Source organism: Macaca mulatta, chromosome 14, assembly GCF_049350105.2.
Source record: "Macaca mulatta isolate MMU2019108-1 chromosome 14, T2T-MMU8v2.0, whole genome shotgun sequence".
Classification (NCBI taxonomy): Eukaryota; Metazoa; Chordata; class Mammalia; order Primates; family Cercopithecidae; genus Macaca; species Macaca mulatta.
The window spans coordinates 71,814,182-71,839,300 of NC_133419.1; the positions used below are offsets into that span (position 1 = coordinate 71,814,182).

At 41.6% G+C, this 25,119-nt stretch overlaps 1 protein-coding gene, 3 long non-coding RNA genes and 1 pseudogene across 17 annotated transcripts in view; 3 read left to right on the plus strand and 2 right to left on the minus strand.

Annotated features, from left to right (window-relative positions):
• Positions 1-25,119, minus strand: part of STIM1 (stromal interaction molecule 1) — a 219,746-nt gene that overhangs the window by 86,860 nt on the left and 107,767 nt on the right. For 12 of the 14 annotated variants that reach the window (XR_013403303.1, XM_077961177.1, XM_077961178.1 and 9 more), the window contains 1 exon segment: positions 23,752-23,882. The exons of the other annotated variants lie outside the window; for them this stretch is intronic. Coding sequence is in view for 8 of the 12 variants with exons in the window: in XM_077961178.1 (XP_077817304.1) it covers positions 23,752-23,882 (131 nt within the window). In the remaining 4 variants the exon portion in view is untranslated. 14 annotated transcript variants of the gene reach the window in all.
• Positions 337-12,680, plus strand: LOC144334331 (uncharacterized). Its single transcript, XR_013404075.1, has 2 exons — positions 337-1,130; positions 11,546-12,680. It is a non-coding gene; the product is annotated as an uncharacterized LOC144334331 (long non-coding RNA).
• LOC100428535 (non-histone chromosomal protein HMG-14 pseudogene) lies at positions 3,620-3,925 on the plus strand (annotated as a pseudogene).
• Positions 13,004-21,331, minus strand: LOC144334327 (uncharacterized). Its single transcript, XR_013404071.1, has 2 exons — positions 21,104-21,331; positions 13,004-13,848 (listed from the first exon to the last, which is right to left on the minus strand). It is a non-coding gene; the product is annotated as an uncharacterized LOC144334327 (long non-coding RNA).
• LOC144334337 (uncharacterized) lies at positions 17,343-20,857 on the plus strand. The gene is made up of 2 exons (XR_013404081.1): positions 17,343-18,087; positions 18,404-20,857. It is a non-coding gene; the product is annotated as an uncharacterized LOC144334337 (long non-coding RNA).

Sequence of the window (25,119 nt, forward strand, 5' to 3'; positions counted from 1 at the left end):
GTGCTGGGATTACAGGCGTGAACCATCATGCCCAGCCACAAAGTATATTTCATATGGAAATATGAGGGCATAAACTAAATATCTAAGGAAACGATAGTCCAGGCAGGGGCAAGAGCTAGAACCAAGGCCCTAAAGCAGGGATACAAAAGAGTATGAAGGAACACCAAAGAGTGTGGCTACAGTGAGTCACAAGGGGAATATAAGTCAGAGAGGAGATCAGAATAAGTGGGGACCAGATCACAGAGGGCCTTGCTAACTTTTGTGGAGACTGTGGCTTTCACATCAAACAAAAAATGAAGTTATCACAAGTTTTGAGCAGAGCAAAATGATCTGGTTTACGTTTTTTTGTTTTGTTTTGTTTTGTTTTTCGAAAAAGCTCTCTAGCTGCTACACTGAGAGTAAATGTAGATAAGGCTATCTGCTCGGAGACTACTGAGCCTTGGTGCCTGCAGTGGAATGATAGTGAGAAATGATTCTATTTTGGATATATTTTAAAGGGAGAACCCACAGGATTTACCAATAGATGTGGAGTTGACAAAATTATGAATTATTTAGAATATTTTTTGCCCAGGCAATTGAAACAATGGACTTGCCTTCAACTGAGATGAGGAAGGCAGTGTATACAGCAGGTTTTGGATGAGATAATATTTAGAATCCAGCTTGGTGCACATTAAGCTTCAGATGCCTTTAAAACTCTTAGAAGAAAACACAGGGGTAAGTCATCACAACCTTGGATTTGACAATGGTTTCTTAGACATGACCTCAAAAGCATGAGCAGCAACAACAGCAAAAAAAATAAATAAACTGGACTTCATCAAAATTAAAAACTTCTGTGCTTCAAAGGACATGATCAAGAAAGTAAAAAAGCAACCCACAGAATGGGAGAAAATATTTTCAAATCACATATCTCATAAGGGATTTGTATCTAAAATATATAAAGAACTTTAACAACTCAATACCAAAAAGACAACCCAATTTAAAAATGAGCAAAGGTTTTTAATTTTATTTAAAAAAAATTTTTGAGACAGAGTCTCACTCTGTCACGCAGGCTAAAGTGCAGTGGCCCAATCTCAGCTCACTGCAACCCCCGCATCCTGGGTTCAAGCCATTCTCATGTCTCAGCCTCCTGAGTAGCTGGGATTATAGGCACACACCACCATGCCTAGCTAATTTTTGTATTTTTTTGTAGAGACCAAGTTTTGCCACGTTGGCCCAGCTGGTCTCAAACTCCTGGCTTCAAGCAATCCGCCTGCCACCCAAAGCACTGGGATTACAGGTGTGAGCCACCGTACCAGGACGCAAAGTTATTATTGAAAACTAAAAAAAAAAAAAAAAAAAAAAAAAGATGTTGGTAAGGCTGCAGAGAAAAGAGAACACTTATATACAGTTGATGGAAATGTAAATAGTCCAGCCACTGTGGAAAGCAGTCTGGAGATTTCTAAGAGTACTAAAAATAGAACTACCATTCGATCCAGCAATTCCATTACTGTATACATACCCAAAGGAAAATAAATTATTCTACTAAAAAGATATGTGCACTTATATGTTCACTGCAGCACTATTCACAATAGTAAAGACATGAAATCAACCTAGATGCCATTAATTAATGTGGTACAGGCCAGGCACTTTGGGAGGCCAAGGTGGGAGGAGAGCTTGAGCCCAGGAGTTCAAGACCAGCCTGGGCAACATGGCAAAACCCTGTATCCACAAAACAGTACAAAGAAATTAGCCAGGCAGTGGTGCATGCCCGTAGCTCCAGCTACTCAGAAGCTGAGGTGGGAGGATCACTTGAACCCAGGAGACTGAGGCTGCAATGAGCCAGAATCATGCCACTGCACTCCAGCCTGGGTTACAGAGCAAGACTCTGACTCAAAAAAAAAAAAAAAAAAAAAACAAGAAAGAAAATGTGGTACATATTGACCATGAAAAGCAATGAAAATCCTTTGCAGCAACATGAATGCAGCCGGATGCCATTATCTTAAGTGAATTAGTGCAGACACAGAAAACCAGATATTGTATGTTCTCACTTACAAGTGGGAGCTAAATCTTGGGTACACATAAACACAAAGATGTGAACAATAGATACTGGGGTCTCCAAAAGGAGTGGGGATAGGGAGAAGGACTGAAAAAATTCCCATTGGATGCTACGGTCACTATCTGCATAAGAAAATCAATAGAAGCCCAAACCTCAGTATCACGCAATATACCCTTGTAACAAACCTGCACATGTACCCCATGAATATAAAATTAAGATGGAAATTTTTAAAAATAATAATAAAAAAATAAATGAGCAAAGGATCTGAGAAAATATTTCTCTAAAGAAGATATACAAATAACCATTAAGCACATGAAAAGATGTTCAATACCGTTAGTCATCAGAGAAATGTAAATCAAAATCATAATGAGATATTACTTTATACCAACTAGGATGACTATAATCAAAAAGTCAGACAATAACAAGTGTTGATGAGCATGTGGAGAGATCAGATCCCTCACACACTGCTGGCAGGAAGGTAAAAATGGTTTAGCCACTTGAACCATTTTTATATGGAAAATACTCCGGCAGTTCCTAAAACAGGTAAACACAGTTACCATATGACCCAGCAATTCTATTCATATGTATGTACCAAGAGAAATAAAAGTATACATCCAAACAAAACATAAAACACATGTCCACACAAAAACTTACACATGTCTATAGCAGCAGTATTCATAATAGCCAAAAGGTGAAACAAACCAGATGTCTATAAATTGATGAATGGCTAAACAAAACTGGTATGTCCATGCAATAGAATATTATTTGGCCATGAAAAGAAATAAAATACAGATATATATACATGAACATGTACAGGCAGTACTGATACAACATGAATGCACCTTGAAAACACGCTAAGTGAAAAAAGCCAGTTACAATGGACCACATATTATATGACTGTATTTACATGAAATGTCCATAATAGGCAAATTACAGAAAGAGAAAGTACAAGCGTGGTTGCTTAGGGCTGGGGGAAATGAGGGGAGAGAACAATAGCTAATGTGTATGTGGTTTATTTTTGAGGTGACAAAAATGTTTTTAAATTGACTGAGGTGATAGTTGCACATATCTGTGAATATACTAAAACCCACTGAATTGTATACTATATGGGAGAACTGCACAGTATGTGAATTCTTCCTCCAAGAAGCTGTTTTTTTTTTTTTTTTTTTAATTGATAGGTTACACTAGGCCAGATAAACTTTTTCTGTAAAGGGCCAGACAGTAAATATTTTATGCTTGGTGGTCGCAACTACTCAACTCTGCTGTTCTTGCGTAAAAGCAGCAACAGACAATATGTAAACAAATGAGAGTAGCTGTATGCCAATAAAACTTTACGGACTCTGAAATTTCAATTTCATATAAATTTCACATCTTGAAATTCTTCTTTAGTTTTCCCCCTAAACTATTTTAAAATGTAAAAATCAGGGTTCTCCCATCACCCTTGCTGTGGGTCTCAGCAGCCGGGCGGCGGGAGGAGCGGCAGTGACCAGGCAGCCCAGCTTCGCCAAGGCAGCCCAGCTTCGCCGAGCCTCTCCCTGCGCCACGGCTCGCAGACATCCCGCAGGCGCCCTCCACGCCGCCAGGATGACTAAGAGGAAGGTCAGCTCCGCCAAAGGGGCCGCCAAGGAAGAGCCCGAGAGAAGATAGGCGCGGTTGTCTGCTAAACCTGCTCCTGCAAAAGTGAAAGCGAAGCAGAAAAAGGTAGCAGCAAAGGATAAATCTTCAGACAAAAAAGTGCAAACAAAAGGGAAAACGGGAGCAAAGAGAAAACAGGCCAAAGTGGCTAACCAAGAAACTAAAGAACATTTGCCTGCAGAAAACAGGGAAAAGAAAACTGAGGAGAGTCCAGCCTCTGATGAAGCAGGAGAGAAAGAAACCAAGTCTGATTAATACCACACATCATGTGTTATCAGTGGTCCCTGTCTCCCTTCTTGTACAATCCAGAGGAATATTTTTATCAACTATTTTGTAAATACAAGTTTTTTAGTAGTTCTAGAAACATTTTTTAGAAGGAGGGAATCCCACCTCATCCCAATTTTTAAGTGTAAATGCTTTAAGAGGTGCAATCATTCACTGGTTGTTTATTTTTTGGTACAACCAGAAAATAGTGTGGGATATTGAATTAAGGGAGGCTTTAACTATCTTTGGTGTCAGCTTAACACTCGATAGATGGGGGGTTAGTTTTTATATCCTATAATACAATGCATATTAAATGACAATATGGAGTCAGTCCTGCATTTAATGTCTTGAACATTTTAAATTACTTCTATGTTGTTTTTTGGTAGACTTGTTTCCTAAAGAAAACCACTCCTTGATCATGGCTCTCCCTGTCAGAACTGTGTGCACTCTGTAACATCTTTGCTTGCGGTAGTCCTGTTTTCCTAATAACTTGGTTACTGTGCTGTGAAAGATTAAAAATCTGAATATGTAGTGTACATGCTGTTCAGTTGTGAATTGGTAGGACGTATGTAACAGCTTATCAACATGTGAGGATGCCGGTACTTGATAGCCTCTTAAGGACAATTTGCTTCCAAATTCTAAGCTGGAAAGTCACTGGAATAACTTTAAAAAAAGAATTACAATACATGGCTTTTTAGATTTTCGGTATGTATATTAATAATTGTGTACAAATTGAAATGTCTGTACTGATCCTCAACCAATAAAATCTCAATTATGAAAGAAAAAAATTTAAAAATCATTTTTAGTTTGCAGGCTATACGAAAAAACAGTTTGCTGATCCCTGGACTAGATATAATAAATCCACCCTCTGCTCTGGCTTCAGGTGCTAGGGAAATCTCTCTCCCTGACAATCCCCACGAACAAAAGGCAACTTCAATTCCACGCTCAGTTTTCCCTCATGCTACCATTCCTATACACGGCTTTCCAACACCCTGAGAGGATCACAAACCCAGCCAAACACTCAACAGCAGGAAAACCTCTAGGACTCCATTTCCAAAATAGAACACCCACTTCAATTGACTTGGCAAAAAGAGTTAGAGCTCACCATGTGTTTCTTATAAATGACACTCACCTTTGGGCAGTAGTATGGGAAGAAGCTTAAGGACAAAGAATATAAGAACAAAACGAACTCATGCCTCTCCCAAGAAGCTTCTGGCATCTAATCAACTCTAAGAGGGAGGATTTAGGCTTATGCGTCAATGAGCAATACAAAATATATATACACACTGTGTGTGTGTGTGTGTGTGTGTGTGTGTGTGTGTGTGTGTGTCCTTAAGGACAAAATATCCTATTAGAGTACTGTACTACACAAGAGAAGGCAGAAGAATAGTGCAGGCATTAGGAGTTCCAGAAGACTTTGTTAAGCAGCATTTGTTCTTTCATTTGCCTAACCAATTATTTACTGAATAGTTACTATGTGACAGGTCTTGTGTTGAGATCCAAGGACACACAGATTAATCAGCCATATTGAAAGCATCTGGGTGAGACAGATATATAGAAGAGAGTCTGTCCTTGAAGGAAAGAACCACTGTTCTATGTGGAGGAAAGTGTTATCACTCAATCCCAAAGACAGAGCCCAGCAACTTTCTCTCCAGCCCCATACTGCCTGAGACCGCACAAAGTTTTGCACTCTCAACTGATCACACAGCTTGGTCAACATCCAGAGAAATCACAAAGCTTATGAAGTGTCATATAGGAAAAAGAATTTCACAGATAATGTCTTGAATCACATTTCTGACACTGACCACTATGTCACCTAGAACCTGTAAAATGCAAACTACCTCATAGTTACAATGTGGAGAAAAGGAGATAATTTAAGGCACAGTCCCCCATAGTGCCTATATGTAGAAGATGCTTCATATGTGTTTGACTATTCTGAACCTAGGTCCCCTTGACAAGGGGGCTCATACTATTTATACCAGTTTATCTGAGGAGAAACCTAGTGTCTGAGGATAAACAAGAATAAATAGTATGATCCCCCTTGTCAAGGGACCCAGCAAGTTCTGATCTTACCAGTGACTTCCCAGAGACTTCTAATCTTACCTCTGCCTCCTCAAGACACCAAGTGGCTAGATAAAAGAGGGCATGGCTCTCATCCAGCCAGTGCCAAAGTGCTGAGGTATATGCCTATGTGGATCTATACCTGAGAAGGCCTGATGCATGTTGGGTACTGACAAAAAATTACAAGAAACTGGATAACACAACAACTATAGAAATTTGCACACAGCTCTATGGTTTACAAAAAAAGGATCTTTTTCAAGCCTCACATCAGCCATTGAAGGTATATGTTACTGGTGTCCCTATCTTATAGATGAAGTAACTATTCTCTAAATACCTCCCTACTTGATGTCTCCCAGAGTTGCCATATTTTTTGTCTCCTGCCTTTACTCGTTAAGTTCCCCTCTCCTGGAATGTTCTTCTTCCTTTCTTCATCTAGTAAACTCCTGCTCATCTTTAAAAACCAAGTTCCAACTTCACCTCCTCTGCAAAACCTGCTCCTGACATACCTTCAGTCAGAATTAGGACCAGCTCTGTTTACTTCTAGCTTTTCAACTTTAGGATGAAATCCAAGTTCCTCAGTATGGCACACAAATCTGGCTAGAGCCTGCCTTTCTAATCTTATTCCCAACCTCTCCCTCTCTGCCCCACTATTACATTTGCTCAAGTTAAAAGAACCACTGAACCACAGATTCCCAAGGACATCATACTTGTTACTCCACATGATGTATCATGCTCAGCCCCCTCCCCATGTAAACCCCTATTCACTTCCAAAAATTCATCTCAGGCAATACCTTTTCTGGGAAGTGTTTTCTGTCTCCTCAGATGGGTTAACTCTTTTCTGTACTTCCAGAGCATGCAGGGCTCATCTCTTGTTACAATCTCTATGGGAATAGAATATGTATGTTTTTCTGTCTCAGTAAGTGAAGTGAGATCTTTGTAGGTAGGAAATTCATCTTAATAGTCTTTAAATGGGTATGCAAAGCATATCCAGCATCCAGCACAAACCACACACTAAATATGTTTGAAGAAAAAAGAGAGAAAGAAGGCAAGCAGCACATCAAAAAGAAAGATTTCGCCGGGCGCGGTGGCTCACGCCTGTAATCCCAGCACTTTGGGAGGCCGAGGCGGGCGGATCACAAGGTCAGGAGATCGAGACCACGGTGAAACCCCGTCTCTACTAAAAATACAAAAAAAATTAGCCGGGCGCGGTTGTGGGTGCCTGTAGTCCCAGCTACTCGGGAGGCTGAGGCAGGAGAATGGCGTGAACCCAGGAGGTGGAGCTTGCAGTGAGCCGAGATCGCGCCACTGCACTCCAGCCTGGGCAACAGAGCGAGACTCCGTCTCAAAAAAAAAAAAAAAAAAAAAAAAAAGTAAAAAAAGAAAGATTTCAAAGGAGGTATTTATAAGTGAGGAGAAGAATACAAGAATGAATGAAAGGAAACTCACTGGACTTAAGTGAATCAGACAATTCTTCTTAATGCTATGAAGTACAAGTACACTGAATGTGAGGCATATGCAGACACAGACATGCACAGAAGGACTTGAAAAAATACATATATAGTCAAACAAACACAAACACCAGTTAGGTCTGAAGGGAAGCAGGGACTTGGGAGCCAGCTGCCAATTCCTCCTTGGACAGGAAGAGTCAGAAGTTTTTAATACCTGAAACATGGCTTTTCTCTCTCTGCTAGCTTGACTACTCCTGGCTGCTAGACGATACCTGCATTCTGCCTACCACTTTGTGGGACCCAGATTCTGTCTAGACTAACAGCATCTTTGGGCTGCTAATTACATTTCTGGCTCTGCTTTTTCTTCCAGGTCCTGTGTCCTATACCTCAGGCCAAACCCTTTGTCCCTAACCTCCTTGATCCTCAACCTCATTTATGGGCTTTCTTTCAGCCCCTACTTCCTTGGCTCAGTGTTCCTCTTCTCCTTCCACTTCTTGTCATACACAGACACATCTAAATGCAGAAAGACATATACCCACACAAGCACAAAATGATGTACACACACATACAAAAAAAACCGCACACAAAGGCACATACAGACATATACACATATATAGACATATACACAAACAAGTCTTACAAATATATCTCATCCCTGTCATCGACAGGATTATCATCCAGAATAGACAAAGCAGACTCAACAACAAAGAGAGGGGGAAGGAAAACAACAGTCTGCTTAGTGAGAAAGAATTTCCCTATCTGTCAAAGCAAGCCACCATCAGGTTTTCCTGGAAACATGAGGGGAACCATCTGGGGGAGCTGCTGCCTCATCTTGTGTCTGGCTAAGGTACTGGGACAGATTGCAAACTATGCCTACTCTCACTGATATGTAGCTCAGCTTGTCTGGAAACTGGTACCTTTGCCTGCGTGCTGGCTGACAATGTAGTTTCTGCTATACCAGTACATATAAGATCACTGCACCCTGATTCATCTCCCACAGGTCCTGTGCATACTACCATTACAGCCCTTAAAATGTGCTATTGTCACTGCCTGTTTATATATTTGTCTCTCTCACTAGCCTAGGGCTTGTTAATGGCAAAGAGTATCCTATTTTCATCTCTACTTTACACATGAGCAAAGTGAGTCTCCAAATCACTTAGCCATACACTTAGTACATTGCAAGGTTTGGATTTGAACCCAGGTTGGACTCCAAAGCTCATGCTTAGACTTTTAAAAAGTCAAAGTCCAAACAGTTTATTCTAAAGTTATTCTAAGAAACTCCAAAAGTTAGGACTGAATGTATGAGCTAGGCCAAAGAACTTGAACTCAGTGGAAGTTGTAGCCTATAAACTGATGATCCACTCCTGGTAGGTGAATGCTACAGCCACCCTATAAGTACTTACAAGGTAGAATGGGAACAGGACATTTCTTTAGCCTAAGGAGCAGGTTTCACCTGAAAAATGATGTCATTCATGGTGTCAGCTGTCTCTGTTCTGTGCAAAGGCCCTGAGCCGACTTCAATCTGTGCTTTGCCTGAATTAAGAACAGGGGGTCAGAATGTTCCATGAAGTAGGAGACAAGATGATGACTGTACCAGGATACAGGCAGAGAACTAGAAAGAAAAAAAGTAGAGAGGTGCCTCCAAACTTAAGTCAAAGAAGAATTACTATAGCAACAAAATGTATATATTGGAAACCAATGCTGAAGTTAATCTGCATATAGTAAATTTTTTTAAGAAAGGAGAAAGGCTGGACGCGGTTGCTCATGTCTGCAGTGCCAGCACTTTGGGAGGCCAAGGCGGGCGGATCAGTTGAGGTCAGGAGTTTGAGACCAGCCTGACCAACATGCGAAACCCCGTATCTACTAAAAATACAAAAATTAGCTAGGCATGGTGGCATATGCCTGTAATCCCAGCTACTCAGGAGGCTGAGACAGGAGAATCGCTTGAATCCAGGAGGCGGAGGTTGCAGTGAGCCGAGACTGCGCCACTGTACTCCAGCCTGGGCTACAAGAGGAAACTGTCTTAAAAAAAAAAAAGAAAGAAAAAGAAAGAAAGGAGAAAGAGGAGCAGGAGGAGGAAAAGAAAAAGCAGCAGTAGCAGTAGCTCCAGGCTGTCAAAGCTGTGTGCAGGGAAAGCAAAGAAAAGTTATGTTCAAAATTGGGTCCAGGGACCAAAAGGAAAGCACTGCTTCCCAGGTGCCAGTATGGCCTCTTGGAGTGATATAGCAGCCATGGGAATCAGAGAGAGGCCCTGAGCACAAGGTGAATCAAGGAAAAATAAAACTACAGTCACTTGGTTAGCTGTCTTTGACAACTCCTCACATGTAATGCCACATAGTAGGGGTCAAGAAATTGATTCAGGCCCCTGATATATAGGTAAGAGGGAATTGCCACCAGAGTTGCCCCACAGATTCTTTGACATCTTAACTTCCCCAGAAGCAGTACTAACTACAAAAAAGAAAAAGGAAGGAATAAAAAGAGGGAGAGAGGGAGAAATTATCCAAAAAAGAATGCTCCAGGACTCTTCAGTCTGACGTTTTCAAAAGTCATCTATACCTGCCCAGGAACTGAGGCAACCTGGCTGTCAGTTAGCTAATCAGGGATCTGCTTCCAGCAACCATGGTACTTCAGACTTCAAAGCACCACTGTATCTCTATCAAAGTTGGAGGTAAGGGAAATGGAGATAGAGGCTGGGCACAGTGGCTCACACTTGTAATCCCAACACTTTGGGAGGCCAAGGCAGGCCAATTACTGGAGGCCAGGAGTTCGAGACCAGCCTGGCCAACATAACAAAACCCCTTCTCTACTAAAAACACAAAAACATTAGCCGGCCATGGTGGCGCATGCCTGTAGTCCCGGCTACCCTGGAGGCTGAGGCATGAGAATCACTTGACCCTAGAAGGTGGAGGTTGCAGTGAGCAGAGACCGCACCACTGCACTCCAGCCTGTGTGACACAGCGAGACTCTGTCTCATAAAAAAGAAATGTAAATAGAAAAATCAACATGACTTTCAAAGTGCTTTCTTTTTTTTTTTTTTGAGACGGAGTCTCGCTCTGTCGCCCGGGCTGGAGTGCAGTGGCCGGATCTCAACTCACTGCAAGCTCCGCCTCCCGGGTTTACGCCATTCTCCTGCCTCAGCGTCCCGAGTAGCTGGGACTACAGGCGCCCGCCAACCCACCCGGCTAGTTTTTTGTATTTTTTAGTAGAGACGGGATTTCACCGTGTTAGCCAGGATGGTCTCGATCTCCTGACCTCGTGATCCACCCGTCTCGGCCTCCCAAAGTGCTGGGATTACAGGCTTGATCAAAGTGCTTTCCACAGGGCCCTAAGGATGGTTACAGGCTGAGCTACAGATAGGCAAGTGAAAGGTGACCACCACTCCAAACAATGCAGTGACACTTTAAAAAACATCTTTATTGAGATCAAATTCACATATGAATTGTAGTATAAAACCCAATAGTTTTTAGTATATTCACAGAAGTATACAACTATCACCACAATCTAATTTTAGAATATTATCATCAACCTGAGGTACATCTGAGTTACAATAACCTCAAAAATGGTTAACTATGAGCTAACTCAGTCTCTTTCCTTATTGGTTATATGGGAAAAAATTAATGTCTATCTCAGAGATTTCTTGTAAGGATTATATGAAAGAGTGTATGCAAGAGTACACAGCACAAGCCTAGCACATCATAGCAATGGTAGTAGGAGTAAAAGAAGTAGAAATACTGCTACTATAAACTAGACCACAGGCTGGGTACTTGATATACCTGATTTCATTTCATCTTTGCCATAATCTTTCAAGGTAGGAATTACTGACTAATTTGAGGGTAAGGAAATGAAAGTTCACAGAGTTTAAGAAAATTTTCCAGGCTGGGTGCAGTGGCTCATGTTTACAATCCCAGTACTTTGGAAGGCTGAGGTGGGCAGAGATTGCTTGAGCCCAGGAGTTTGAGACCAGCCTGGGTAACATGGTGACACCTCCGTCTCTACAAAAAATACAAAAATTATCTGGGCATGGTGGCGTGCACCTGTAGTCCCAGCTACTCAGGAGGCTGTAATGGGAAGATTGCTTGAACCCAGGAGTTTGAGGCTGCAGTAAGCTGTGAGCATGCCACTGCACTCCAGGCTGGATGACAGAGCAAGACTCTATTTCAAAAAAAGAAAAGAAAAGAGAAATGAAAAGAAAAGAAAAAGAGAGAGAGAAAAAACTTTTCCAAAGCCAAACAACTAATAATTGGCAAAAGTATACCTGAAACCATCATCTTTCTTGCTCTAAAAGTACATACTTCTGCTCTACTACATAACCTTTCGGCATTCTCAGTGTTTTCCTTTTCTTCTTCACTTGTGACCCTATAGTATGTGTTATTCTCAAAGTCTTTCCTATCATTTTAAGTACAGTAATCTTACCTCCATCCAGATTCTGCACATGATTCATAACATAGGACAGAAGGGTAGGGAAGAGGGTCACAGAGGAGATCAGACATATAGGTCATATACTAACATGTCTAGAGGCCAGACTCTAGCAACTCCAGAAAAACAACCCAACACTGACTTCAGCTTTTATCCTGACAGGGAACTCACAAGTCCAAAGCACTCTGTTCCCAGTACCAATGACCAGCTCACTCTGTACTCCTCCTTTGCACTAGAGAAACAATTTAAAGGGCATAAAATAATAAGATAGTATCTTTGTTTTCAAATTCAAAATTTAAAAAACCTCAACTCAGCACCCTTATGAGAAAGGCCCTGAACCAAACACAATGTTATGAGAAACAGCAATGAATAAAACCTAGTTCGTGACCCCTAAAGGAACCCACAATCTGGTAGGATAGGTAAGCATGGACCCAATTACAATACAGAACAGAGCAACATGACAAACATAAGGTTCATGCCAAGTACTCTCGAACATGAGAAAGGATTACTTCCCACTGTAGGAGAACAAACAAGATTTCTTGGACTGGCCGGGCATGGTGGCTCACGCCTATAATCCCAGCACTTTGGGACCCCGAGGCGGGTGGATCACAAGGTCAGGAGTTCAAGACCAGCTTGGCCAACACGATGTAACCCCGCTTCTACTAAAAGTAAAAAAATTAGCCAGTCGTGGTGGCGCGCACCTGTAATCCCAGCTACTCAGGAGCCTGAGGCAGGAGAATCGTTGGAACCCAGGAAGCAGAGATTGCAGTGAGCCAAGATCACACCACTGCACTCCAGCCTGGGCAAAAGAACAAGACTCCGTCTCAAAAAAAAAAAAAAAAAAAAAAAATTTCTTGGATGAGGCAACATTTAATCTAGGCCAGTAGTTCTCAACAAGGGGCAGTTTGAAAGTTGACAACTGACAATAGTAACTGGCAATATTTTTGGTTGTCAAACTGGAAGGGGGAAGGGGAAAGGTTTGCTACTGGCATCCAGTATATAGAGGCTAGGAATGCTACTAAACATCCTACAATGTACAAGACAGCTCCCCACAACAAAGAACTATCTGGCCCAAAATATCAATAATGCTGAGGTTCAGAAACCCTGATCTAGGCCTTGGAGGACAAATGAAATTTCTCTTTCCTTTTGTTTTTATTTGTTTTTTGGGTTTTTTTTTTTGTGTGTGTGTTGTTGTTGTTGTTGTTGTTTTATTCCAGGCATTGCACTGAAATGTGTGGGTTTTTTTGTTTTTTTTTGTTTTTTTTTTAAGAGACGGGGTCTTGTTATGTTGCCCAGCCTGGTCTAGAACTCCTGGCCTCAAGCAATCCTCTTGTCTCAACCAAGTAGCTGAGATTATAGGCATGAACCACCAAACCTGGCCTGAGTGAAATTTTTACAGGCAAAGTGGGAAGCAGAGAAATGCCAGGATAAGGATTTATCTGGAACAGGGGCACAGTGATAAGATATGAAGAGCATGTTTGGGGTGGCTGTAGCATAGAGTAAAAAAATGCAGTATAACATGAACTAGTAGCATGAGTTAAATCCAAATGATGGGAGCGTTGAAGGACAGACAAGAGTTTAGATTAATTAAAGAAGCAAAAGTAAGCCACTCATTTATAGTTTTATCATCTCTAAAATAAAGCTAACAACACCTAGTTCACAGAGTGGTTAAGGATTAAACAAAACTTTGTATGTAATCAGCTCGGCTTGGCACATGGTAGAAGTAATCTGATGAGTTGTGCTTTAATAATGCCAGTATTAGTGCAGGAAGACAAATTTATAGACAAAATAATACAATCAAAATCATTAGGGCACAAAGCAAGGCAATTTCTAATTAAGTGCTAAATTGAGCTATAGAGACTATGTGCTATGGGAGTTAGTACTGAGATGAGGAAGATCACTGGGAATGGGAAAGTCAGGGAAGGTTCACATAAAATGAAGCTGGCACATTCCAGAAGACAACTAAGATTGATACAGACAGGGCCAGGGCTGCAGGGAGGGGCACAAGAGGTTAATTCCAGGTAAGGAGAACTACCTGAGCAAAGAAAGGGGACTGGAAGTAAACATAAAATGTTTATAAGACAAAGAAGATTGGAGCCAGACCAAAGTGGTAGGAGGTATGTCTGGAGAATTAACAAAGGTAGCCAGGGTGCAGTGGCTCTCACTTGTAATCCCCAGCAAATCGGAAGGCTGAGGTGAGGGGACTGCTTGAGACCAGGAGTTCAAGACCAGATTTGGCAACATAGCAAGACCCTGTCTCCACAAAAATAGTTAGCCTAGTGTGGTGGTGCACACCTGTAGCCCTACCTAGTTGGGAGGCTGAGGTAAGAGGATCATTTGAGCCTAGGAGCTGAAGGCTACAGTGAGCCACAATTGTGCCACTGCACTCCAGCCTAGATGACAGAGTGAGACCCCAACTCTTTAAAAAATATATTTCAATGAGAAACAAAGAAAAGAAAGGTTGAAGTCAGATTTAAAGAGATGGAGTGGTAGGTACAGGAAGTTAAAGGAAACAGGAAAAGGAAATCATGCAGGAGACACGGAACCCAAATGTGGGTTAGGAAGATCACTCACAGCATGTACGACATGGGCTTTCCAGGAGAGACTAGAGGCAGAACACTTAAGGGTTGTCTACAGCTATCTGAATATAAGAAAGTGAGGCCCAGAGCATGAAAGGGAATACAATTATTAATAATTATGGTAATACCATCTATAAATAACCCAGCTACTTATCTTCATCTAATTTGGCCCATATTAGCCACAGCACTGGGCTTCCTACTCTCTCCCTATATACTACTACCTATCAAGTCCAAGTTCCTACTGGCATTTTAGATATTGCAAGTGAACCTGCTGACTGCTCCCCTCAGAGTTTAGCTCCCTTAGCTCTGATTCCACCTGATGCCAGCTTCCTGAACTCCTACAGCCTCCCAGGACCTAGCATGCCTCTCGGTGGGACAATGAAAAACATAGAAAACAAGTCTATTTCTACCCCCACTAAACTCTAAACAGTTCTCATGACACTTCTACTCTGTCGCTCAGGCTGGAGTACAGTGGCATGATCTCTGCTCACTGCAACCTCCGCCTCCCTGGGGTTCAAGTGATTCTCATGCCTCAGCCTCCCGAGTAGCTGGGATTACAGGCACTTGCTACCAAGCCCAGCTAATTTTTGTATTTTTAGTAGAGACGGGGTTTCACCATGTTGGTCAGGCTGGTCTCGAACTCCCGACCTCAAGTGATCCACCCGCCTCGACCTCCCAAAGTGCTGGGATTACAGGCATGAGCCACTGTGCCTGGCCCAAAAGCCAGATCTTTTTAAAAGTACACAGGTGCAGGGCGTGGTAATCCCAGCACTTTGGGAGGCCAAGGCGGGCAGATCACCTGAGGTCAGAAGTTTGAGACCAGCCTGACCAACATGGAGAAACCCCGTCTCTACTAAAAATATAAAATTTTGCCGGGCGTGGTGGTGCATGCCTGTAATCTCAGCTACTCGGGAGGCTGAGGAAGGAGAATCACTTGAACCTGGGAGGCGGAGGTTGCGGTGAGCTGAGATTGCACCATTGCACTCCATCCTGGGCAACAAGAGCGAAACTCCATCTCAAAAAAAAAAAAAAAAAAAAAAAAAATGTAGGCATATGTAGGAGGCTGGGTGAGCTGCCAGAAAAGTTGTAGTCCCTGTAAATGTGTGATCCTGCTTTATCATGCCCTCCCTCTTAATATCAACCACTTAGGCAAAAACAGAACTACCTCAACCTCCTACAGTGTCCTGGCCCTAGTCAAGTCAGGCACACCACTGGGAGTGGCTCCCATGGCTGAATGCTGTGGTGCCATGGGATGGTGATAGAGCTGATGTGGAATTTTGCTATACAGGCCAGCCCTCACTATTGTACCCTTATGTTGAGAGAGAAAAAATCATGGCTTTACCACCTATGTTTTAGCACCTATATACCAGGCATTGTGTTAGGAGCTTTGCAAACATTAATTTCTCACAATATCCCTGCAACATCCCTCCTCAGATAGCTTAAAAAAAAAATTGAGGCTCAGAAAGGTAAGGTTATTTGCCTAAAGTTGTATAGCCAGTAAATGGCAAAGCCAAGTTTTGAATACAGGCTTGTTTGCATCAAAATATATGTTCTTTCTGATGATAATAATAATAAACATAAAAACTTTCATTGAGCTTCTATGTGCCAGGCATTGTATTAAGTGCTTTATATGCATTATTCATTTAATATTCGCAACAACTTCATGAAAGGCCTACCACTATTATTACTTCAATTTCTAATGGAGAAACTGAGGTGGAAAGGGATTATGTAACTTCCCCAAGTTTCCACAGCTGGAAGAGGCAGAATGGAGTCTGTATGATTCCAGAGCATAAGCTTATAACCCTGTGTTATACTTCTACATCAGACACCACAGGCACTAACAGAAGTCGTAAGTAGATCTTGTAGCTTCCTGGATTCATACTGCTACCTACTCATCCTTATCCCCTAAAATGTGTGATCACACCCTTGCTAAGACTCCCATAGCAGAATGATAGCATTCTGCTATAGCAATATTGGTCAGTCATTCAACACAGTGATTAAGCACATATTCTATAACAGGCTTTGTTGGGCACTGGGGAGAATGGAGACAAACCAGATAAGAGCAGTGATCTGCCCACCTCGGCCTCCCAAAGTGTTGGGATTACAGGCATGAGTCATCGGCACCTGGCCTGGCTTATTTTCTGTCGTCGAGTTTTGAGAGTTCTTTATTTGTTTTGGGAGCATTAAATAGCACTTTTCTCACTGAATCCTGACAACAACCCTGAAACGGTAGGAATCATTAACTACCACTTCACCCTGAGAAAACCAAAGGAAAAGTCACTAGACTACTATAATCTGATCACAGTTCTGCCTAATTTCAAAGTTTTCTTATCACTTAATCACCTGTGACATATAGATCACTAGAATGCAAGTTCCATAAAAGCAGGGATCTTATCTGTTTTGTACACTGTGGAATCCCTAGCCTTCAAATAGTGTCTGCCTTTAATACGTATTAAATAAGAATTTGTTTAATGGCTGAATAAATGCCCTGATTTGCCATGTAGGCTGCAGAAAAGAAAATAGCACTGCTCTCAAAAAGTCTGGTCCAGTCAAGGGGACAATGGTCTTAGGTAGGCCCTTGTCTGCCCACCTCATACTGTTAAGCACAACCTAACAGTACCATTCCACTGCAACAAATCTTTTGCCCATGGAGCAAACCCCACCACAGGTTTGAATAGAACACAGGTCACGAATTCTCATACTGCCAGCCTGGTAGAACTCCCTGCCAGCTCTGCAAGAAGGGCACCATCACCAATAGAGCCATCTTGCACATCTGAAAGGCCCACAATACATAGCCTCTGCTATCCAGAAGAGAAGCAAGCAAAGAAGGCACCTAACCAAACTAGCTGCCCCTACACAAATGATTATATGTTTTTCTTTTATTTTAAGGACTCTTAAAAAGTCTTTTTTTTTTTTTTTTTTTTTTTGGTAGACATAGAGTCTCCCTATGTTGTCCAGGCTGGTCTTGAACTGCTGGGCTCAAGCAATCCTCCTGCCTCAGCCTCCCAAGGTGCTCAGATTACAGGAGTGAGCCACCACAACTGGCCTGATTATATATTTTTCTATGACATGCCTACTGAGTCTCAGTTTGCCCTAAGTCTAATTTCACAGCAGAGTATATTCAGCAATTAGAAACGAGAATGGCTTTTTCTGCCCATGGATGCCACTGAAAACATCATCAAAGTCACTCTTCCCACTGCTATCAAGTCTAAGTCATAGTCTCTTAAGGAGTCCCAACAGGTGTAGAAGTTCGTCATCAGAGTTGAGCTTTGAAATGACCAATGAGGGTCCAATGAGCCATTCTGAGCAACAGGGAGCACTCACAGACTGTGGTAATGAGAGATTCAAATACCAAGTGCTCAAGGGGCTTTGGGTTTGTCACATATGCCACTGTGGAGGAGGTGGATGCAGCTGTGAATGCAAGGCTACACAAGGTGAACGGAAGAGCTGTATCAAGAGAAGATTCTCAAAGATCAGGTGCCCACTTAACTATGAAAAGGATATTTGTTGGGGGCTTAAAAAAAGATACATTTTAAATTTTTTTAAAAATTTTGAAAATTAGCTGGGTGTGGTGGCATGTGCCTGTAGTCCCAGCCACTCAAGAGGCTGAGACAGGAAGATCGTTTGAGCCTGGGAGGTAAAGGCTACAGTGAGCCATGCTCACACTACTGAACTCCGGCCTGGCCGACAGTGTGAGATTTTGTCTCAAAATAAATAAACAAATCTTTTTAAAAGGAATACTGGCTGGGTGCAGTGGCCCATCCCTGTGATTCTAGCACTTTGGGAGGCCGAGGCAGGGGATCACTTGCCCAGGAGTTCAAGACCAGCCTAGGCAGCATGGCAAGACCTCGTCTCTACAAAAAAATACAAAAATTAGCCGAGTGCAGTGGTGCATGCCTGTAGTCCCAGCTACTCGGGAGGCTGAGATGGGAGGATCACTTGAGCCCAGGAGGTCCAGGCTGCAGTGAGCTGTGTTCACACCTGGGCAACAGAGCAAGACCTTGTCTCCAGAAAAAAAAAAAGAAATACCATACTGTGAATGGCCACAACTATGAAGTTAGGGATGCTCTGTCAAAGCAAGAGATGGCTAGTGTTTCATCTAGCCAAAGAGGTCAAAGTGGTTCTGGAAACTCTGGTGGTGGTCGCGGAGGTGGTTTTGGTGGGAATGACAACTTTGGTTATGGAGGAGAAACTTCAGTGGTTGTGGTGACTTTGGTAGCAGCCATGGTGGTGGTGGATCTGGTGGCAACGGGGATGGCTATAATGGATTTGGTAACAACAGTGCTTATAAAGGGGCAGCCCTGGGGTTACTCTGGAGGAAGCAGAGGCTATGGAAGTGGAGGCAGGATTATGGAAATCAGGGCAGTGGCTACAGCAGCAGTGTCAGCTCTCACAGCTATAACAACAGTGGACGCAGAAGCAGCTTTGTTGGTAGTAGCGAAAGCAATTTTGGAGGTGGTGGAAGCTACAATAATTTTGGCAATTATAACAATCAGTCCTCAAATTTTGGATGCATGAAGGGAGGAAACTTTGGAGGCAGAAGCTCTGGATTCTACACTGGTCAAAACACAAAACCAAGAGAGCTATGGTGGTTCCAGTAGCAGCAGTAGCTATGGCAGTGGCAAAAGATTTTAATTACTGCTAGAAAAATGCTTAGCAGGAGAAGAAAGCCAGAGAAGTGACAAGGAAGCTACAGGTTACAACAGATTTGTGAACTCAGCCAAGCACAGTGGTGGCAGGGCCTAGCTGCTACAAAGAAGACATGTTTTAGACAAATACTCATGTGTATAGGCAAAATAAAGTAGGACTGTATTTGTGACTAATTGTGTAAAAGGTTATTTTAGTTTCTTTTCTGTGGAAAATGTAAAGCATGCCAACAAAAAGTTTTAGTGTAGATAATTTTTTTTACTCATGCTGTTGATTGCTAAATGTAATAGTTTGATTGTGATGTTGAATAAACGTGTCTATAAAAAAGAAATGAGAATGAATCAAAGAAGAGATAAAACTATAAGAAGAAAACTATAATCGTACGAATTATGTAATCATACGAATGTATGTAGGAATCTAGCTACTGGGGTAATAATACAAGAGGCCTTGAAGATATGCTTTGATTCATACAAAGAAAAGTTAACACTCTAGTCACAATAACCTGAAGGAAGAAAGACTTACTTCAGAAATGGCTAAAATTTTAAAAGATCTAGCACTGGGGTTACAGTCCAGTTATGCAAAAAAGTTACTAGTAGGAGGCTGAATACATGAGGACTCAATAGAGCACCCCTTCAGACTTCTACTAAGGCTCTTGAGTAATCAGCAAGGCTTTTAGATGTCTTATAAAAACCTCAGGTCCTTCATCGGATACCCAAGGAAATGAAGCTGAAGCAGGAGAATGAGGGGAAAATTAACCAGCCTTCTAACTTTGTCTGCCTCATTCTAAAATTTACACAGTAGACCATTGGTCATCCATGCTGTCCCACAAAGAGTTTTTTGTTTATGATTTATGACAGGTTTATGCTACTTCTATTTGAATATCTATATTTCCCATGTAGTTTTTATGTTTAATATTAGGAGAGTAGAGCCAGTTAACATTCAGGAAGTTATCTGTTTCCATCTTGAGGTGGCCAAAATGGGAATGTAGAATTTTTATAAAGGTTATAAATGTTTGGCATAGTATTTGGTACACTGTGGCTTCACAAGGGCCAGTGTTAAAACTGCTTCATGTCTAAGCAAAGAAAACTGCCTACACATTGGTTTGTCCTGGTAGGGAGTGAAAGGGATCATTGGTTCTAGTCACAGGTGTAGTTACTGTAGGTACTTTAAGGTTTGGAGCACTTAACAGGCTGTGGTAGAAACAGACATCCCATGGATATCACATGTTACATCTTGTATATCTATGGAATATTCAATCTCACTGTGCACACCTTTGACTACGGCTGCAGAAGTGTTCCTTTAGACAAAGTTGTGACCCATTTTACTCTGAATAAGGGCAGAAACAGTTCACATTCCATCATTTATAAAGTTACCTGATGTTGGCTTTCATTATTTTTGCTACACTCATTTTATTTGTATTTAAATGTTTTAGGCAACCTGAAAACAAATGTAAAAGTAAAGATGCAGTAAAAATGAATTGCTTGATATTCATTACTTCATGTATATCAAGCACAGCAGTAAAACAAAAAAAGAAAAACCCATGTATTTAATTTCTTTTTTTTTTTTAGGTTTTTTGCTTTCGTGATTTTTTTTGATACCTGCCTAGCATGCATGTGCTGTAAAAATAGTTAACAAGGAAATAACTTGAGATGATGGCTAGCTTTGATTAACATTTTATGAAATTCTCATGAACAATCCAAGCATAATTGTTAAGAACACGTGTACTAAATTCATGTAAGTGGAATAAAAGTTTTATTAATGAAAAAAAAAAACCTTCAGGTCCTTGATGGCCAAAAGAACCAGGGTTTCTGGTACCCCACTATCCATTACACAATATTCTAAACCCTGAGATATCTACCCAACTTTCTAGTTAGATCCTGAACTCTAAGGCTATCTTATACATGTTTAAAGTGACTTAGGCACACACATTTTGGTACTTTCTCTTTCAGGAAGCTAGCTTGTGATTGATCATGCAAACCTAGACCAGCAGGCCTCTCTAACCACGTGAAGCCTGAGACTGCAGGGAGAGTAGTGGAAACCAAGGCAAGGCAAAAACTATACTGAAAAAGAACAACTCACCACTGGCGCAGGGAAGAGCAGGGTAACAGCTTTTGTGTTATTTCGGAACAGTTTGTGCTGATGAGCTTTTTGTTGTGGTAACATTCCTCTAAAAAGAACATTTTATTCCTCCCCTCATTGACAAAGCAACTCAGCAGAATGTGACAAAAAAAAAAAAAAAAAAGAACGAGGAGCAGATAACAAAGATTTCCAAGAACTTATAGATCTTGGGTTATATCACCTTCTTCGTCCATTCCCCAGTTTTGTGGCCAGGCCCTGGGACAGTGATCAGGATGTCAGTAGTCCTCATTCACCCCCAGGAACATGGCTCTATTCTCAGGATAGACAAATAAAATTTTGATCCTTTACAGGTCAGTGACACTTCTGGATGTAACCAAATTTCAGACACTTACATCATAGTCGTTGTCTTTGCTCAAGAACTTACAGTTGCCTGGTTCAACAGGTATACATATCTCAGCCTGGTCCCCACTTTCCTTTCCAACTTTTTGTTCTCTGGTTTTCTACCACAGTCCCTATCTAACCAAACCAACCCACTATATTTCTTACTACTTCTACAGCTTTGCTCACACTGATTCTCCACTACTGAGTAAGCCCAACCCTTTCCATTCTATTAAATTTTACTTTTTCTCCAGGAAGCCTATTTTTCTCTTCCTTTAAATTCCTTAAACATTATCTGGTTCATCCTTACAGACAAATCCCCTCTGTTGACCAATCAGTGAATTCTGTGTTTTGTTTTTGTTTTTGTTTTTTTTAGAGACAGGGTCTTGCTCTGTTGCCCAGGCTGGAGTGCAATGGCATGATTATAGCTCACCACAGCCTCAACCTCCTACGTTCAAGCGATCCTCCAGCTTCAGCCTCCAGAGTAGCTGAGACTACAGGTGTATGACACCACGCCCAGCCAATTTTTTTTTTTTTTTTTTTAGAGACAGGGTCTCGCTGTGTTGTCCAGGCTAGTCTCGAATTCTTGGCCTCAAGCTGTCCTTCTGCCTTGGCCTCCCGAAGTGCTGGGATTACAGGCATGAGCCACCACACCCAGATTCAGTGGAGTTCTGTATGCTACTTGCCCATCTTCAGTGATAGGGAGTTCACTGTCTACCAAGGAACCCTCTTCTATGGCAAGATAGCTCTCACTGTTAGTCAATTCTTTATTCTAAAAGAAAATGCCTACTTTTTACTTTCCCCACTTTACTTTGGACCTGGTTCTGCTCTTAGAATAGAAGAAACAATACAGCAGTACTTAAGAGCATGGGCTTGGAAATCAGATCTGCACTGATACCCACTGTGTCTCTGAACAAAATGCTTAACCTTCCTAAGGCTCCATACCCTGGTAATAATACCAACTTCATAAATCTGTTGAAGTTAAAAGAGTAACTATGCAAAAAGCTTAACACTGTCACTGGCATAAAGTAAGAGTTCAATCAATGATAGCTAGTATCATGGTTTTCACTTTACTATCATCATTACTTAAGTCTGATTTCTTTACTTCTTATGTATTTAAAGATAGGAATTATATTACCTGAGTCTCCTCTTCTCCAGGCTAAAGTCTCTTCACTAGACTTTAAGTTATATAAAGACAGACTGTATCTGTTTTATTTACAGTCCCATCTCCGTGCCTAGCACAGTGCATGGTACATACATGCTTAATAAACATAATTGTGTTGAATCCTCTTTGTTTTGTACTTTCCATACTCTTCATCACTCATGTCACTCCTCTCTGTATAGGCCCTCACTGTTTCAAATCCTTCTGACAATGTGGGATCCAAAATTGAACTCAAAACTCAAAGGTAGGCTGGCAGGAAAGAGAGAGTAGGGTTATCTCCCCCATCATGATATAACTACATCACTATTGAAGATTTGGCATAACTTGGTAGCTTCATGATACAACTACATCACTATTGAAGATTTGGCATAACTTGGTAGCTTCACCAAACTACTGGTATATGTTGAGCTTTAAATGAAGAAACTTTTAAATCTTTTCACAAATAATGACCTTACACTCTGGGATCTGCTGAGCTACAGGTACAACAATGCCAAAAGATGAAACAATAGAGCTTTTTTCCATTTAGAGACTCCTCTAACTCTTCCTATCTAGACCATGCAACTGGCTCCCAAAAACTTCAGCCTGGAATTCAGAATGATCTTTCTAAAACAATTTGTTTCTTCTTCCCAAATAGAGTATAAACTCCCAGAGGGCAGGATCTGGGTGTCTTATCTTCTATCCCACATGCCAACACAGGGCTGAGAACAGACTGATGCCCTCCAGCTATAGCAGGATTGCAATAAGGATCCAAGGAAACCATACAGACCAGCCTCAGGGATCCCTCTCCCTCCCAAACAACACAGTTTAGTCAGTGTTATGCAACTAGCCAGTAAGCAGGCGGTAGCCAGCCAGCATAAAGCCTACATTCTGACAGGCTGACTCCTGGAGGGCTGCTCTGCTGGGAGCCACCTTCCCCAATGGGGATGAGTTCCTAAAAAACAAGCCAGCAGAGAACATCTCTCCACAGGGAATAGCCTGTCTAAGCAGCTTTCAAAGACTAATTCACACAGGAAGAAAAGAGAGCCACAGCAGAATGAGAGAGCTCACCTCATCACTTTCTTCCACATCCACATCACCATTGGCATCATCGTCCATCAGCTTGTGGATGTTACGAACTGCCTCGAAGCTGAGTTTCTCATCCTCACTGTGACACAGGGGCTTGTCAATTCGGCAAAACTCTGTGTAAGAAAAGCAAGAGACAACATTACTCAGAGCTGTCACCCAGAACCCATCACCCACCTGTGTCAGCATCCTTAGCTTCTAGCATCTGACTCCTCATGTAGGCACGTAACTGGCTACTTGTACAGTGACAGAGGTGTTTCATCTAGCCTTTAACTGTCTCCCCAAGAAAATGCTGAGCTCCCCCACAGGGGCAATGCTTTATCACCCTAATAATTTCTTGGCAGGGAAGTCTCGCATAGGACTAGGAGTATACTGGGATCTAGACAAGAACGTGAATCAGTAACTCACAAATGAGAGAAAACATAAATAGCCAATGAACACAGGAAAAAGTTTGGCCTCATTAGTAATCAAAGAAATACATATTCAATTGAGTTATTATTTTTAATCAGCCAAATACACAAATGTAAATCAATATAATCTTTCTGGAAACAGAACAACAGCCAATTAGTCCCATTGCCCAAATAATGTGTAATTTTCCTTTTTTCTCATTTTGTCAGTGCTGATACATATAAGGTCAGCTATAGGCTGACTGGGGAAACCTCTCATATCTCATGCCTTCCCATAGACAGTTACATCAGGCAAATATTTTTTAGATATCTGAAGGTCCTGAGCTCATCTGATACAACACCTTAGGTGGTCTGGGATACGGTTTCTTCTGCCTACCATTATATGTCCACGCAGCAGTAAAACCAGTACAAGAGCCTAGGCCACCTTAACTTGTTCTGTGACACCTAGTCCTCTCTTACAAGCCTGGAAAACACCTAGTCTGAATGATGCACACAATAGAAAGAGCCTGAAATCTAGGCTTAGCTCTACCATGTGATCTAGGGAGGACATTTCTCTTCTCCAGGCCTCAAGGTCACTATTTGAAAAAGGTATTTTGACTGAAGTTTCTAGTATTTCTTCCAATTCCTAGATGCTAAAATTTCTCTTTCCTTTTGATCTGGATCTTGACAACTACTTCCTTGGCAAAATACTCTTCAGATGACCCTCAAAGAAGATAGATCTTGACTTCCTAGGCAATAGAAGAAGCTGTCACAGGACAGAAAGTAGGGACAGGATGAAGAGGCTGTGGTTGTGACGCCTTTTAGAAGGCACTAATCAAAGACCTAAAATACCCTAATCCATTTAATCATCTACTTGTCTGCCAGCCAAAGACAGTGGTAAGACCAGACAGGTCACCTCTCTACCTCTTGCTAGTTATTCAAATCCTTTTCAAAATAAGGGAGGAGT